The sequence below is a fragment of the Pholis gunnellus genome, assembly GCF_910591455.1.
Source record: "Pholis gunnellus genome assembly, chromosome: 3".
Classification (NCBI taxonomy): Eukaryota; Metazoa; Chordata; class Actinopteri; order Perciformes; family Pholidae; genus Pholis; species Pholis gunnellus.
This window is the reverse complement of record NC_136529.1, coordinates 338292-353976: the sequence shown is the minus strand read 5'-3', so window position 1 is coordinate 353976 and position 15685 is coordinate 338292. Positions and strand designations below refer to the sequence as shown.

Sequence of the window (15685 nt, the reverse complement as noted above, 5' to 3'; positions counted from 1 at the left end):
TCACATCTAATATGAAATAAAACAGTTTATGTTAAATTGGTTATAAAAAGTGTAAACAAGTTATATATTGTGATGATTATAAAGACAAACAAGCTATGTTGTGATGGTTATAAAAAGTGAACAAACTATGTTTGTGATGGTTATAAAAAGTTAATATAATATATATTTTGATGGTTATACTTTTATGCTTTCATATTTTTCTACGATCTCTCAACACAGTGGAACTGAAATGTTACTGAACTTGCATCATTCTTGGCAGAGATTATTGTAGGGAATGGATTTACTCGAAGCACCACTTAGTACCAAAAGGACTATAAGTGTACTACAAGTATATGTTAGCATATGACATTTAATTCATTAATGTCTAGATCTATGTCTATGTAATGTCTAGGGTAAACAATAAAGAACAGTATATACAAATCAATGCAAATTTTGCCTTGACCTGCTTATCTTCAAAATATATTGGCAACAGCATCTATCATCAATTTCTCTTTTTGGGGTTTAGTAAGGCATTTGTTGAAGGCATCATTTCAAGTAGACTATTTAGATTAATAACAAGTGCAGTGGACAAAGGACTTTGCTGTTCCTGTCCAGTGTGAAACCAATCCAACGTTGACTTATTTTATTGGAGTTTTGTTACGTTCTTGCATATTTTGCCAACACCACATTTATGTGACAAACATACTTATTGTAACCCAAACCACAATCTTTTCCTAAGGAAAACAAGTACCGTTGTTGCCTAAACCTAACCAAGTACTTCTGTTGCCTAAACCTAACTAAGTACTTCTGTTGCCTAAACCTAACTAAGTACTTCTGTTGCCTAAACCTAAATAAGTACTTCTGTTGCCTAAACCTAACTTAGTACTTTTATTGCCTAAACCTAACTTAGTACTTTTATTGCTTAAACCTAACTAAGTACTTCTGTTGCCTAAACCTAACTAAGTACCTTTGTTGCCTAAACCTAACTAAGTACCTGTGTTGCCTAAACCTAACTAAGTACCTTTGTTGCCTAAACCTAACTAAGTACCTTTGTTGCCTAAATCTAACTAAGTACCTTTGTTGCCTAAACCTAACTAAGTACTTCTGTTGCCTAAACCTAAGTACTTCTGTTGCCTAAACCTAACTAAGTACTTCTGTTGCCTAAACCTAACTTAGTACTTTTATTGCCTAAACCTAACTTAGTACTTTTATTGCTTAAACCTAACTAAGTACTTCTGTTGCCTAAACCTAACTAAGTACCTTTGTTGCCTAAACCTAAGTACTTCTGTTGCCTCAACCTAACTAAGTACTTCTGTTGCCTAAACCTAACTAAGTAACTTTGTTGCCTAAATCTAACTAAGTACCTGTGTTGCCTAAACCTAACTAAGTACTTCTGTTGCCTAAACCTAACTAAGTACTTCTGTTGCCTAAACCTAACTAAGTAACTTTGTTGCCTAAATCTAACTAAGTACCTGTGTTGCCTAAACCTAACTAAGTACTTCTGTTGCCTAAACCTAAGTACTTCTGTTGCCTCAACCTAACTAAGTACTTCTGTTGCCTAAACCTAACTAAGTAACTTTGTTGCCTAAACCTAACTAAGTACTTCTGTTGCCTAAACCTAAGTACTTCTGTTGCCTCAACCTAACTAAGTACTTCTGTTGCCTCAACCTAACTAAGTACTTCTGTTGCCTAAACCTAACTAAGTAACTTTGTTGCCTAAACCAAACTAAGTACTTCTGTTGCCTAAACCTAACTAAGTACTTTTATTGCCTAAACCTAACTAAGTACTTTTATTGCCTAAACCAGGGATCGGCAACCTTTACTATCCAAAGAGCCATTTTGCCCTATTTTCCACCAAATAAAATGTGTTTGGAGCCGCAAAAGCTATTTGATATCACAGGTTATAAAGTTTTATATATAGTTTTATTATATATACAAAAACTATAGTTTGTTATATTTATGAAAATATAGAACAAGAACAAGAATAAAGACACTTGTTGACATTTTATTGCTATTTTACGTGTTATAACAATATCAAACTCTTATGAAGAGGAGAGTTTGCTGCAGCAGTTGAGGAATCGCTCTTTTTCGCTCATCTCTAGCGTGTTACAATAGCAAATGCTGTGTGCTTGTTCTGAAAGTGACTTTCAACATTACATTTGTTGCACATATCAAGCATACAGGTAAGCCAGCATCGTTGGCAGTGAAAGCAAATGAATATGTCCATGCAGAATTAAACTCTATTTTCCTCCGTGACTTTTCTTTTTTTTTATTTATCCATTAATAGTTTACCGAGGGCGGGGCTCTGCAGATCATGATTAGCCACCTGCAGGGAAAGGCGCTTGACTGGTGTAATAGGATGTGATGCACATTTTAGTTGACAAATTATTACAATTTTTTTATTTAAGGTCAGGTATTACTGACCCTGTTGTCTTTACTAGCAGCTGTTGTCCAGTTAAAGTCTGCATTTCTGCGGAGGAAGCAGCTGTTATTGGAGCGATTAGCGAGTAGCGTGTCCATCGGCGTTATCAGCGCTACGGAGCGGCCTCTGAAGTCACGTTAGCGGCTTTGAGCAACTAATCTACTTCCTGTTTACACCAGCACCCACCTGCATGCCCAGTGTACGTGAATAGTCACGTGATATTCGATTTCCGGCATTCAAGTCTGGATGGAGATCATTTAGAAAATGATGCTGAAACGCCGTGTGGACGGAGATCGTTTAAAACGAAAACGTATTAGTGTGAATGTAGACTCAGGGAGCCACAACAGAGGGGCTGAAGAGCCGCAGGTTGCCGACCCCTGGCCTAAACCTAAGCAAGTAATTTTCTTGCGCATGTAAACCTGAAAACTAAGTAAACCTACGTTCAAAGTTTATTTTGAAAAGACACTATGCATGTAACAAGTGGAAAATGATACAACACCTGGGCCATGTCCAAAAAATGGGTACCAAGACAATCACAGTTAGAAGCTTAGGGCCACTGACCAAGCGTCAGTATTTGACAAGTTGCCAGTGAACATTTGTTGTCTTGAGACTTCTAGCTCATATTGGCTTATAAAACAAACAATCTGATACACAAACAGCCAGCGTTGTGAAATTGTTTTCTCAACTGCTGTTTCAAAGGTCATGAATGAACTTTCAACTCAGAAACATTGGACATTTGAACATCTACAGCAGGGGTCACTATTAGGTGAACTGTGGTCTGGATCTGGACCCAGGCGCCCTTGTATCTGGACCCTGGACCTAAAACTGATAGATAATTGAGAATTATTAAATTGTGACGGTGCGCTTTTAATTGAACCGCCACAGCTTTTCTAGCCTTTCAGCTGTCCAGGAAACACCCGACCAATTACATCGTTGTAAACCGTATCATGTGAGATATAAACAGACGGCAGAGACGGGAACAATTGGAATAGTACATGAGTCAGAGAAGTTATTTCACATGACGTTCTCCAAAAAGAGTGGTCAGAGAGACCAGAGGGACCAGAGAGACCAGAGACACCAGAGAGACCAGAGACACCAGAGAGACCAGAGACACCAGAGAGACCAGAGACACCAGAGACACCAGAGACACCAGAGAGACCAGAGAGACCAGAGACACCAGAGAGACCAGAGACACCAGAGGGACCAGAGAGACCAGAGAGACCAGAGAGACCAGAGACACCAGAGAGACCAGAGACACCAGAGAGACCAGAGACACCAGAGGGACCAGAGAGACCAGAGAGACCAGAGACACCAGAGACACCAGAGAGACCAGAGACACCAGTCTTTAACCAACAATGAACAGACTGTTATCGGTTCATTCTTTCTACGGGCAGTTTAAAACCTGAATGTCTCATATATTCAGAAACCATGAGGATTATTAAAAGCAGCAATGTGAAGCGCCACTAAAGAGACAAAGCACAAATCTTTTGAGCAAACGTACCTACTCACATCCACAATGAAGTCACAACAAATAAATGATCTAAGAGCCCAATATGATCAGAATCCTAACTCATGAATTCACTGTCCAACCATGATGTTAACAGAGAGGATAGAGCTGAAACAAGTGGTTTAATAACCACAGAGAAAGTCCTGCTCACAAGTTTCTCTTTCATAAGATGAGGAAAATAGAATATTGTGGTTTTTTTGGTTGACATCACTTCACCCTGAATGAACTGAATATAAAGCTGCAGGACAATTCAGTGAAATTAATTTCTCTAAAATTGAGTACTTTATTTTAAGTTGCACATTTTTCAAAAGCTTTCTGTAATTTATTCTTAAATGCAGCACTTATTTTATTTGAAGCAAGAGAAGAACATTTATTTATTATTAGAGTATGTATTATTTATAATTCATCTAGTTTAATTTGAAAACTGACAATGAATATTGTTGAGATATTATTCAATTGAATTTTCTTTATTTGATTTGACAGTCAGTTGTTGACTACATAGAGACGTTAATACAACTGATGGCTACTTCAGTATATATGGCACTAAATCATAGCGCAAGTTAGACATTATTGTGATGTTCCGGACCTTCAATGAGGAAACTCTCTTTAACTGGACCTTGTTGAATTTTACCCCCGGTCTACAGTATAATTTCATGGCAACTGGGGAACTCTATTTCCTGAAAAAATTGGTGTGATACGATGGAGACCTGCTAAATGAACATTCAACTAAGCTGCATTGGTTTTTGCATTTCATTGTCAAACTGAAAGAACATGGCATTGTTCAGGAAGTATTAAATGTCTCCTAAACCACCAATTTTAGTTTTTCAGTCAATTTGAGGAGAGAAATGGGCCATACAGTTGTTGCTGAACACTTTAAAAGTTGAAATACTGTGCTTACAAGGTTTATGTGTTTGAAGAGGTGATTCACAGATTGTTCTGCCTTGTGATGGTGAGTCAGTTGTGAGCCCTCAGAGTCTTGTTGTGAAAACTGAGCCTGTGAGTTGTGGTAGTCGTGTGGCTTGCCAAGGTCACTTAGTCTGTCATTGCAGTAACCCCAGACGGTTCTGTGAAGGATGTATTGATTTGACAAAACAATGGCAACGATCTGGCCCAGCCTCAATCACAATGCAAGTAATACTTGTGTACTTTACCTTTATCTGTCAAAACCTGGCTGCTGTTTCTGTAATGCACTGTCAATTTTAGAACTTGTCCAGAGTCGGCAGATGCGTGGGAGGGTTGTGCCTTGCTCCAGGGCAAGTCGCTACTCCTGTGGAGCTGGTTTAACTCCGGCCTCGTCTTTTCTTTGCAGATGACATGGAGGCCATTCCAGTCAAGCAGTTCATCAAACACATCTCTGAACTCTACTCAAATAACCAGCATGGATTCTCTGAGAACTTTGAGGTAAGCAGTAAAGGCTATACTAGTACATTTTGGAAACACACCTGCACATGAACACACAATTGAATCAATCTATCAGATCCTGAGAGCCAGGCTGTGATAAACCTATGAAAGAATGTACAGGAACAGGCTCTGGGTACAGGAACAGGCTCTGGGTCAGATCATCAAGTAGCCATTATCCTAAAACTATCAGTAGCTGCAACCTTCTGTCAAGAGCTCAAATGATGTGCCTCATTCCAAGAACCTGCACCATCTTTGGTGAAAGTGCTTTTAATATTTGTTTCTCCCTCATCTTGGTGTGAGCTACAGAGTCCCTTTAATCTAGATGGTTTTATATGCATGCAAGATTTAAAAAACAGGATTAGGACTATTTGATCGCTGAATATACTTGTCCTTTGACTACTCTACTGAGTTGTTTTAAGTCCGTCACTTGTCACAACATGTTGCTGTTTAAATACATATATATAATAGAGTATTATTCATATTAGAAATGTATGTAGTCAGAAAGAGCACAAAAGACCAAAAAATCTATAAAATATTTTAAATTGTAAAAGTATGTATTCAGAAAAACTCAGATGTAGTGTTTCCCTATGTTTGTAATCTTGAAGGAGAAAAACATATAGCATATGACAGCAATAGTAAGAGATGATGAACAAAACAAGAAGGGAATCTCAGCGATGGGCAATTTAGTTTAGTTATACTACTACTTACATGCTTCATCACACTAGCCAAAGCTCCTTCAGCCATTGTACTCTGTAAATGGACTGTACTTGTATAGCGCTTTTCTAGTCTTTCCGACCATTCAAAGAGTTAGTCTGATAGGCCTTGCCGTCATTCACCCATTCACACACTGATGGCAAGGCCTATCAGACTAACTCATTCACACACAGGCACAGCTACGGGAGCAATTTTGGGGTTAAGTGTCTTGCTCAAGGACACATCGACATGCGACTAGCGCACAAGTGCATGTGAAATGCGAGTCATTATGCTGCCTGTGTAGACTCCATATGGTTATGCAGTGTCCATCAGACACCACCATCAAAACATCAAATGAAGGAATATGTTTTGAAGAATTTTGTTCACCCCTCCAGTAGAGCTCCTGAGCACTGAAACAGCATTGCAGGCTCATTGTGGACCAACTAGACATTAAGGGTTTCCAGAGTACCAACCATTTTGAGAAAGACTTGGGACAGCATCTCAAAATACATACATTTTAATATTTGCTGTATTAGTGATATTAAAATATTGTCAGAACCAGAACACACTGCATGTGACAATGCTGCACGTGCGTTGGTGCTTTTACTTTAGGCATCTGTGTTAGAGACAATGATTAAGTTAATGAAGTTGTTTGACTGTGGAGTGAAAAGTTCCATGAACATTTCAAACTAATGTGATTCAACGGATGGAGAACCAGATGAACCTGAACAAAAAACAAAAAGGAAATTTGTGAAGTCTTGGTAGGCGAAGTATCAATCCATCTCTGAGCTGTGACATGACATGTCACATGACATGTCACATTTTCACTATTAAGCTGAGGTATAACTACTTAGTATCTTAATAATATCCTTTAGATCCCGAGCAGAGCCCAATTGGGCTCTAGAGGAGGGGCGAGAGAGTGTACACATGTAGTACAAATCACTTTTGAGAACGAATTAAATGATATTTTAAAATATTTCAAAAACGTACATGACGAAGAGATTCTGATCAAATGGACCATGTAACCTATTTTAATCACTCAAAAACATATATATACACAGTACTACCACAATTTCACCTATTTCTCGCCAGGAGAAGCCGAGCAATGTTCTCCGTTATCGGTCCCAGCTGCGACCTACGGCACTTTCACACACACACTTCATATCCCGGAGCACGAGGAGAACACACTGCATCGAACTATCAATATAAAGTACAATAACAGAGCTATATTGGCTGCTTCTAAAATCAGAATTGACGTTGGCTGACCAAAGCTGACCTGTACACCGGCATTGATTTCTCAGGCATACTTCACTCTATCAAAGCCAATTTTTTTGTGACATCTTGTGATATGATTTGAGAGAGTTTAAGCCTTCGTCTGCATCATTTCAAATCAATAAAAGTGCTTTTCTTTTCAGGCGAACCTGAACATTTTTTATTTGAGCTGTGTGTTATAGTCATTCAGCATTAATTAGTAACATATACACTGATATGTACATATATTAAAAAACTATCACAAGTGTTAGTGTTATAATACCATTGAAATTATTCAAATAGACCTTGTAGTTAGCGAGATAAGCCCCTTAGAGTGTGGGTATGAAATGTTCGAGCGGAGGGCTCAAAATAGGCTTAGTGGTTAAAATTAACTACAGAAAATGTAAGGTGACTAAAAATGTTGATGCCTGTTGCCTGGTAACCGCTTTTAAAAGTCAGTGTTGAGGCCTGCATCATGTTCACTTTTTCATACCAAATTCATACAGTGTGAAAGGCACATTACAACCTTTTCAGGAATCTAGGTTGGACAACGCACGACAAGCACCATGACATCACTGCGTCAGCCTCAGAGATATGACAGTATCAGCACCATGACATCACTGCGTCAGCCTCAGAGATATGACAGTATCAGCACCATGACATCACTGCGTCAGCCTCAGAGATATGACAGTATCAGCACCATGACATCAACCATCCTGTATGTCCTGAGATAGCTACAGAAACAGGATGTGTTCATGTGAGTGCATGCCAATATCAATATCAGTGAGTGTGTGTTGCATGATTAAGTTTAAGTGTCTGCACATATGTGTGTATATGTGCCAGCACGTGTACCATCTGCTCGCCGTTATCCGTCTCTGTGACATCATCTCCAGTCGAACCCTGTCTCCTTCCATCATACCTGCAACCTGATTTGCTCACACATGCTCACCTTGAAGCTTGCTGCGCCCAAAAATACATCCCCTTCCCAATTAGTCTGATGAATCAATGTTTAATAGCGCTAAAACAAGCGGCCGGCCTGTAAACCTCCAGAGGAAATAAGGCCGAAGTGTCAGAGCCAACTCCAGCGCCTGCCCTCCCTGTTTGCCATGCTAAGCTAGCAGCCAAAAGCTGTTTGCCTGGCAGGAACTCAACATTAAACACTGACATATATTCACAGGCTGCTCGGCCCAGAATTTCTCTCTGTCATTTTTAGGAGCGTAAGCAACGACAAGGCAGTATAAACATAGGAGAATAATTAGAATATATACTATACGTACTATACCAATCTGTCATCAGGGTGGATGACGCTGTCATCTACCTGCTACCTGGCAGCTCTGTGCAGCTCCTTCAGCCACCGGCTGATTCACCCCCGGTGTGTGAAGGAGAGGTACCGCAGGTCCTTCCTTCACACACCGTATATACATTCATCCACTGTCAGGCTGCACAACCAGCTGTGCTCCCAGTAGACCACACAACACTAACACTATAAAAAATCTGTGCAATAATTAAACTGTGCAATAAATATACAGTCTGTATATATAATATTTCATTTTATTTTATTTTATTTCATTTTTAGTTATATTTAGTTATTGTGGATTTTTGTACTTTTGTACTAGTTGATATTCTTTACTGTTTATTACTCATTTCTAATACATGCTGCTTTTGTTTCTTTCTTTTTTTTACTCTGTATCTTGTGTGCACTGTCCACTTTGCTGCTGTGATCCTGTACATTTCCCCACTGCAGGACTAATACAGGATTATCTTATCTTATCTTATTTAAAATATATAGGGAGTAAACAAGAAAAGATCTCCAGGGTGAATCCAGTAATTGATTTTTATTTTTTTCCATTTAAATTGGCCCATAACTCAAGTACTAGTCCTTTTACTGTAACTGTTGCTCCCCGATATGTTGTACCATGCCCTCAGGTCAAGAAAATAAATGATTATGACAAGCAAGGGATGGAATATATTTATGAAGAGAGGCACACTTGCTAATGTCAAAAAGAAAGAATGACAGAGGGAAAGAGGGAGAATGAGGGGTTGAGGAAGTTGAAATCAGCCCGAACAGGTAGAACTAGGAGAGCAGCTTGTGTGCAAAAGATGTAGACCGTTATGACTGCAGCGTGTGGTGGACGTGAGACACCCAAAAAATGCAGCATGCATCCACTACAAAAAACACTGTATGGTGAAATGATTAGAAGTATCAGGTACATTCAGACGGAGCACACGGCAAGATGTGTAACAAAATGTATAATTAATTTACAACAACAGATAGACCAACACCAGTTTGACTTGAAACTCAAAGTGCACAATAAAACAACATGATTTGTGAGAAATAAAAAATAATTGAGATATCTTATCAAAACAATTAGCCCAACAACAGTTTGATTGATGTTCCCTGAAGTGCAAAAACAGATTAAAGGAAAATAAATACAAATAGAGATACCTGCTTGTGCAAATGAACCCTTTGTTTCTTTACAAGACCTACTGTACTGTACATTTCATACCTGCTTTTTCCATCTCTGTAAATGATTTGTCACATGCTACATTCATACCATGTCAAAGCAATTGTGAGCAATTGACTGGGAGAGCAGAAAGCGCAGGAAGCAGCCCCTAGAGACTGCATTGTTCACTACACCACACAATACAAATGTGTTGCTAGAGAAAAGGTCATGTAGTCATAAAAAAGGGGTTAATCCTCTACAGAGCTTGAATATGTTCAGTAAATGTCATTGCAGCCTGGCTTCAGATAGGCATTTCTTGCAGATAAGTTCAAATGTTGATGCGGTGGTTACTAAACAAAAGGTTAGGGGTCACTAAAAACTTTAGGATTCATCCTCTGGGGACATCCGCAGTGAATTTTCTGGAAGTGCAGCCAGTCATTTTCAAGACACCATCACCAAAGTGAACTGACATATCGGAATGACATTGGGGAGTTTGTTTGTGTGTGTGTGTGTCCGTCTTTCCCCAGGATGTTCAACGGTGCACTGCTGGTATGAAAATCACGTCGGAGCACTCCAACCACCCTGACAGCAAGCACAAGAACAGATACATCAACATAGTGGCATGTGAGTACACTCTTCATAGAACACCATATGAATGCATACTCTGTCCTGTGTCACTAGTAGACACTGACGTAAACATCTATCTCCCCACCCTCCCTACTATGGACCCATTTCTGGTCTTCAAGGTGGCATTTCTTTGAAGGACTAGAGATGAGAAACTGGTCAGATAATTGAATAGAACTAAATAAGACTGTTACTGTGCACACAGTGTTTACATGCCCCTAGTTTTGGGGTCAAAGTTAGTTTAAATGTTGTGAAATATCTTCACAGTATTGCCTCCGTAAATCTATGCAGCTGTGGTGCTTTGGGCAATAAATGTAGTTTTGTCCCACAGTATATCTGTTGCTGTGTTGGTAAATGGACTGCAATAAGCCGGGACAGTCTGTGGGAGGTCAAAGAGACTGTGATCAGTCATAGATTATTCTACATTTTTTGAGGCGGGATTTGATTTGTTTTAATGTTCACAGTGTGACTTAGTCAATTTACTCAAGAACTGTACTTAAGTACAATTTTGAGATACTTGTTCTTTACTTGAGTCTTTTCTGTTCATTCCATCTCCTTTTTTTACCCACATTTCAGGGGGAAATATTTGCACGGAAGACATATGACTTTTTTGTTTGTACTTTTACTTTTAATACTTTGAGCGTTTCCCCAAAACTTTCCTGATTATACGTTTTTTTACTTAAGTAACATATCCAATGCAGTTTTTTTCACAGTGTGATATATCTGAATACTTCCTCCACCACAAGTTCATAATATGAAAATGCGAGTTTGTTCACGAGCAATTCATTGTTCATTAAACATCATTAAACCACAAACCTGTTTATTAACTACAGTGTGTTGACCATTTTAAATGACTATATATAGCATGAAACTTGTTGTACTTTGACAAGCTTTGACCCATGCATTTGAGGACAGATACTGAGGTCATAGAACCAGCAGATCTAATATTTCTCTCATAAAGTTATTGCAGTTAACTTAATTTTGCTTGTAATGCATGCAGTGTCTCTGCATTGGCTACTGAATAAATCAAATGTAATTTGACAAGGAAGCTGCAATACCCCTAAACTGGCATTGTTCACTGGGAAATGAATTATACTTTGTGCACAAACTGTCCACAAATCTCTTCATTTCAAACTTGTCACAGCGTTGGCAGGGACCATATTTGGATGAGAGGGTGGAGCTGGGAAAGAGCGAGGCTAGGCAGCTCGAACCATTAGAATAGCAAATGCTAAGTTACCTGTGATATTAATTGGGATGGTAATTTTGGCTGGCAAGAAAAAGGCTTGTTTGTAATGAGAGCTAAGCTAAAAAGCCAGGTATGGTGAGCGCAGCCACCTTAGCTTTAGTCTTGCAACAAGTGCTTATTCCACACTGTATAATTTGGTTGTTCCAGATAGTCATATTTATTAGTTTTGACTATTTAAACCAGCTCCTTGTTGTTGGTTTTTACCAAATGTCACTGAAAAACACCTGGATTTGAGTGGATTGCTTTAAGCTGATTTTGGTGTTAAAAGGTGTTTCCTCTTCAAATAAGACACCTTTTACCATAGTTAACTATAAGGGAGGTTTTGCAACAAGCTCTGCAGACAGAGAATCACCAAAAAGTGTACTTCTTCTGGAGAGCATTAATGTATGTCATGGTACTAAGCTATGCTTGATCCTGAGTCCAAGTGTACATTTTGGTATTAGGGTGGTTCTAGTGGAAACACAGCTGGATCACCTGAATCAGTCGTGTTCCTCGCCTGGGAACATGAATATCCAAAGCAAATTGACCTTTGAAATTACCTTTTTAATGCTTTTTCTAAATGGTGGTATGAAAGGAAAGGTCATGTAATTACCCAAAAAGTGGATAAAGATTCCCCGGCAAGCGTGAACTTTCAGAGTTAATGTCATGTAGCCATTAGATTTGAAGATATGTATTAGTGCAAGCTTGGTCCAGATAATGGCACGAGAGGAAAGGTCATTGTGTCATTAAAATCATTAGCGGACCTCAAATATTCATTTCCTTGAGCAAGCAGAGTGCAAAACACAATCTTTTTGTACAGGTACTGTGTCCAAATTGCAGAGCTTTCTCTGAACCGAAGTGTATGTTAGTTAACCAGAAAAACCAACTGACTTCACCACTAACAATCCCCTCGTGTTGAAACACCACACACAGGCTTGGTGCCTGACTACATCAATGTGTAATGAATATTTCACACGTCTCATACAACCATTGGCTGCGTCTGAAAGCAGCTCAGCCTCGTGTTTATTAGAGTGCATGTTGTTCAGCTGTCTGTAAAAACCCACACAACCCAGTCTGACCATTGTTGCAGCCACAAAGGTTAATGTGCTTCCTGGTTGGGAGCCGGTGCCTTGGCGGAGCACCAAGTTGACAGCGTTACATGGACAGCACCGTGTTAGGGTTAGAGTTAAGGTTAGCTCTCGCTGTGGTTTCAGTCACACAAACACACTTACTGTGTTACTGCTCTGCGTTTCCCCCTCAGATGACCACAGCAGGGTGAAGCTGAGGCCGCTGCCTGGGAAGGACTCCAAACACACCGACTACATCAATGCCAACTATGTGGATGTGAGTGCTTCCACTAGGAGATGTCAAATACTGATCTGTGTCTGTGTTTGTATGATAAGGGGAATCATTTTAGAGATGATGGCGCTAGAATAAATACAAAACAATCATTTTGATGTTAGCTCAAGTTTTGGAAGAATTTTCATTGTAGTAGTTCCATGACGTCATGTGCATATACCACTTGTTCCCAAGCTAATAATCTGTCTCTTTCATCTATTAGGGTTATAATAAGCCCAAAGCTTATATCGCAGCCCAGGGACCTCTCAAGTCCACCTTTGAGGACTTTTGGCGGATGGTGTGGGAGCAAAATACCTGCATCATCGTCATGATCACCAACTTAGTGGAGAAAGGCCGGGTAGGTTCTGACACTCCCACAATTACACAGTAACCCTAACCCTAACCCAATGACCACACAATGGAAACTTCAGTACTGCTTTTGAATCATGCCACATGTTTGAGAGAATTTGTTTCAGACATTTAGACTTGTCAAACACAATGAAGAAACAACATGAAAAAATGAATAATGTCTACATTTTTATTCAGATGAGCCAGGGCCGTGGTGTGCAGGCTCACGAAGCCAACAACAATGTTATTAGTTACAGCTATGCTCTTGAAACCGTCCCGTTGGAGCGATGTCTATGGGCCGGTATCGTCCTGGTGATGAAGCTGATTATTCAGATTCCAGTGCTTCACACAGCTGTTCAAGCTTCATGGGTAGATGCTTCTCTATATTAAAGCTTTGTTTGACTTTTATCTGAGTGTCCTCTGAACAATTATTAGACGATTATTGTACTGGGCCTGGTGGAGCTGGGCTCTGGAGGCATATAAGGTGGTAAGCTATTCATCAAAGGTACAGAAAAGCAGGTGCTGTTATGTGCTACTGTGTCTGCTACTGTTCAACTGAAATGGGAAAGCCCTCTTCTTCTAAAGGGTCAGAGGTTTATACATCTGGTCACCAAATTCATTTCATTCACTTAATATGACTCTGGTTTAGCCCTGGAGGAAATACCTCGCCACAAAACAATACAGCTATTTCATCGGTTTCGTGGGAAAAGGGATCCATTAAAAACATATTTCCTGGTTCAACACAGACTTGTAAAATAGACACTCCCCCTCCACTATTTGTGGACAGATTGAATCTGACTCGTGTGTTTGTTTGTGTGTGTTTGCTCTACAGAGAAAATGTGACCAGTACTGGCCCATAGAGAACAGTGAGGAGTACGGCAACATGGTAGTAACACTGAAAAGCACTAAAGTTCATGCCTGCCACACCGTGCGCCGCTTCACATTACGCAAAACTAAAGTCAAACAGGTGAGAATAAGAGGGAAGAAGTGACACAGCAAAGTAAAGCTGGTCACCTTAGTGACCTGTTGGAGTGTTTGTACTATTCCCCACTGCAATATTCCAAACTGATCTGCTGACCATTCAGAGCAGGATATGCCCATATTTGGTTAATTAGACCTTTTTTTATTGAAGAATAACACCTCTCACAAGCTCCCGTAACTTGGTGACAAACGCAATAAAAGCATCCCTCCATCTCGCCAGTGGAGAGCTTTTAATGTGAAGCTTTATTAAATTTATTAAGTGTCCTAAATGAACTGATATGTTATGATATGATGATTTGAGATATAAATGCAAAACAACCTAACCGTACATTAAAGGTCAGTGTAATTGTGCTTTCTGCGTCTCCCCTCAGCTTGTCTTTTTTATTTTTCTCCAACTTAACAAACATTCCTCCTCTCCTCCTTCTTCTTCTTCTCCATCCAGTGTGGGAAGGGGAACCCAAAGGCGCGGGCCCAGAGTGAACGGACCGTGCTCCAGTATCATTACACCCAGTGGCCCGACATGGGTGTCCCTGAGTACACCCTGCCCGTCCTCACCTTTGTCCGCAGGTCCTCGGCTGCCCAGATGCCTGACATGGGACCCATGCTTGTCCACTGCAGGTAGTGCACTGTTCTCACTTTACTGAAGCTTCACCCTGTTCCCCGTCCACCTTTCAACCACATTGCTGTCATTGTGCACATTAACTGTTGTTCATAGAGAGTGTGGTCACTTCTGTTTGTTTACTTTGTATCAAAGGTCTTTATGGATTGTATCCTTTCTTTTTATTTGTGAAGAATGCACTTTCTATAGTGCCTCAAGAAATGCTACAATCTTATTCAATCCTTTGTGCTTTTAGGTGGAGATATTACAAATGAACTCCACACCTATACCGTTGTGCTTTTCAACCCTTACAGCTGCATATCTAAGCAGCATCTCTGAACTTGCTGTCACAGTTGCCAGCTTGTATTTAAGGGCATTTTACAGTAAGGCGGGCGCGGAAATGACTGGTAATTGTCCTCTGACTGTGGCCCCGGGGGGAATGAGTACAGAACTCTCTGCTATGATCTGCGCTGTGATCATCGATAATAACTTGTCACGCTGCCTGGCCGCTGTGGCTGCAGACACACAGCTCATTACTACCTTCTTGTACTGCACATACACACGCAGACATCCACCCGCTCATTATGCAAGAAACATTTACTCTGCTGGCCTGCTGCTTTAAAGTTCAGGACATGTAGGTACAGTAGAGGTGTTCATTGGGTCTGTGGCCATGCTGTCATCTTGTAGAAATGTACAAACTGTTCAACAAAACTTCTGCTGTTCTTTTAATTACATGCTCACCTTTTCTTAGTGTTAATGCTCGGTTCTTATCAGTAAAAAAACGCATTCCAAAAAAATTCCATCACGGATTGGGAATCGTACACAGGCTAACAAGGCCATCACGTCTTTAAAGGACATGTCAATGATTACTTCC

The 15685-nt window shown here is 40.0% G+C and overlaps 1 protein-coding gene across 1 annotated transcript in view; it reads left to right on the top strand.

The window, feature by feature from the left end:
* The window catches only part of LOC306693940 (receptor-type tyrosine-protein phosphatase gamma-like), a gene marked incomplete at its 5' end in the record, with an annotated part of 535669 nt that overhangs the window by 502418 nt on the left and 17566 nt on the right, over positions 1-15685 (top strand). Inside the window, 6 exons of the mRNA XM_079156627.1 lie at positions 5218-5309; positions 10225-10321; positions 12808-12890; positions 13108-13242; positions 14065-14199; positions 14656-14831. Coding sequence (XP_079012753.1) covers positions 5218-5309; positions 10225-10321; positions 12808-12890; positions 13108-13242; positions 14065-14199; positions 14656-14831 — 718 coding nt within the window. The remainder of the gene's footprint in view (positions 1-5217; positions 5310-10224; positions 10322-12807; positions 12891-13107; positions 13243-14064; positions 14200-14655; positions 14832-15685) is intronic.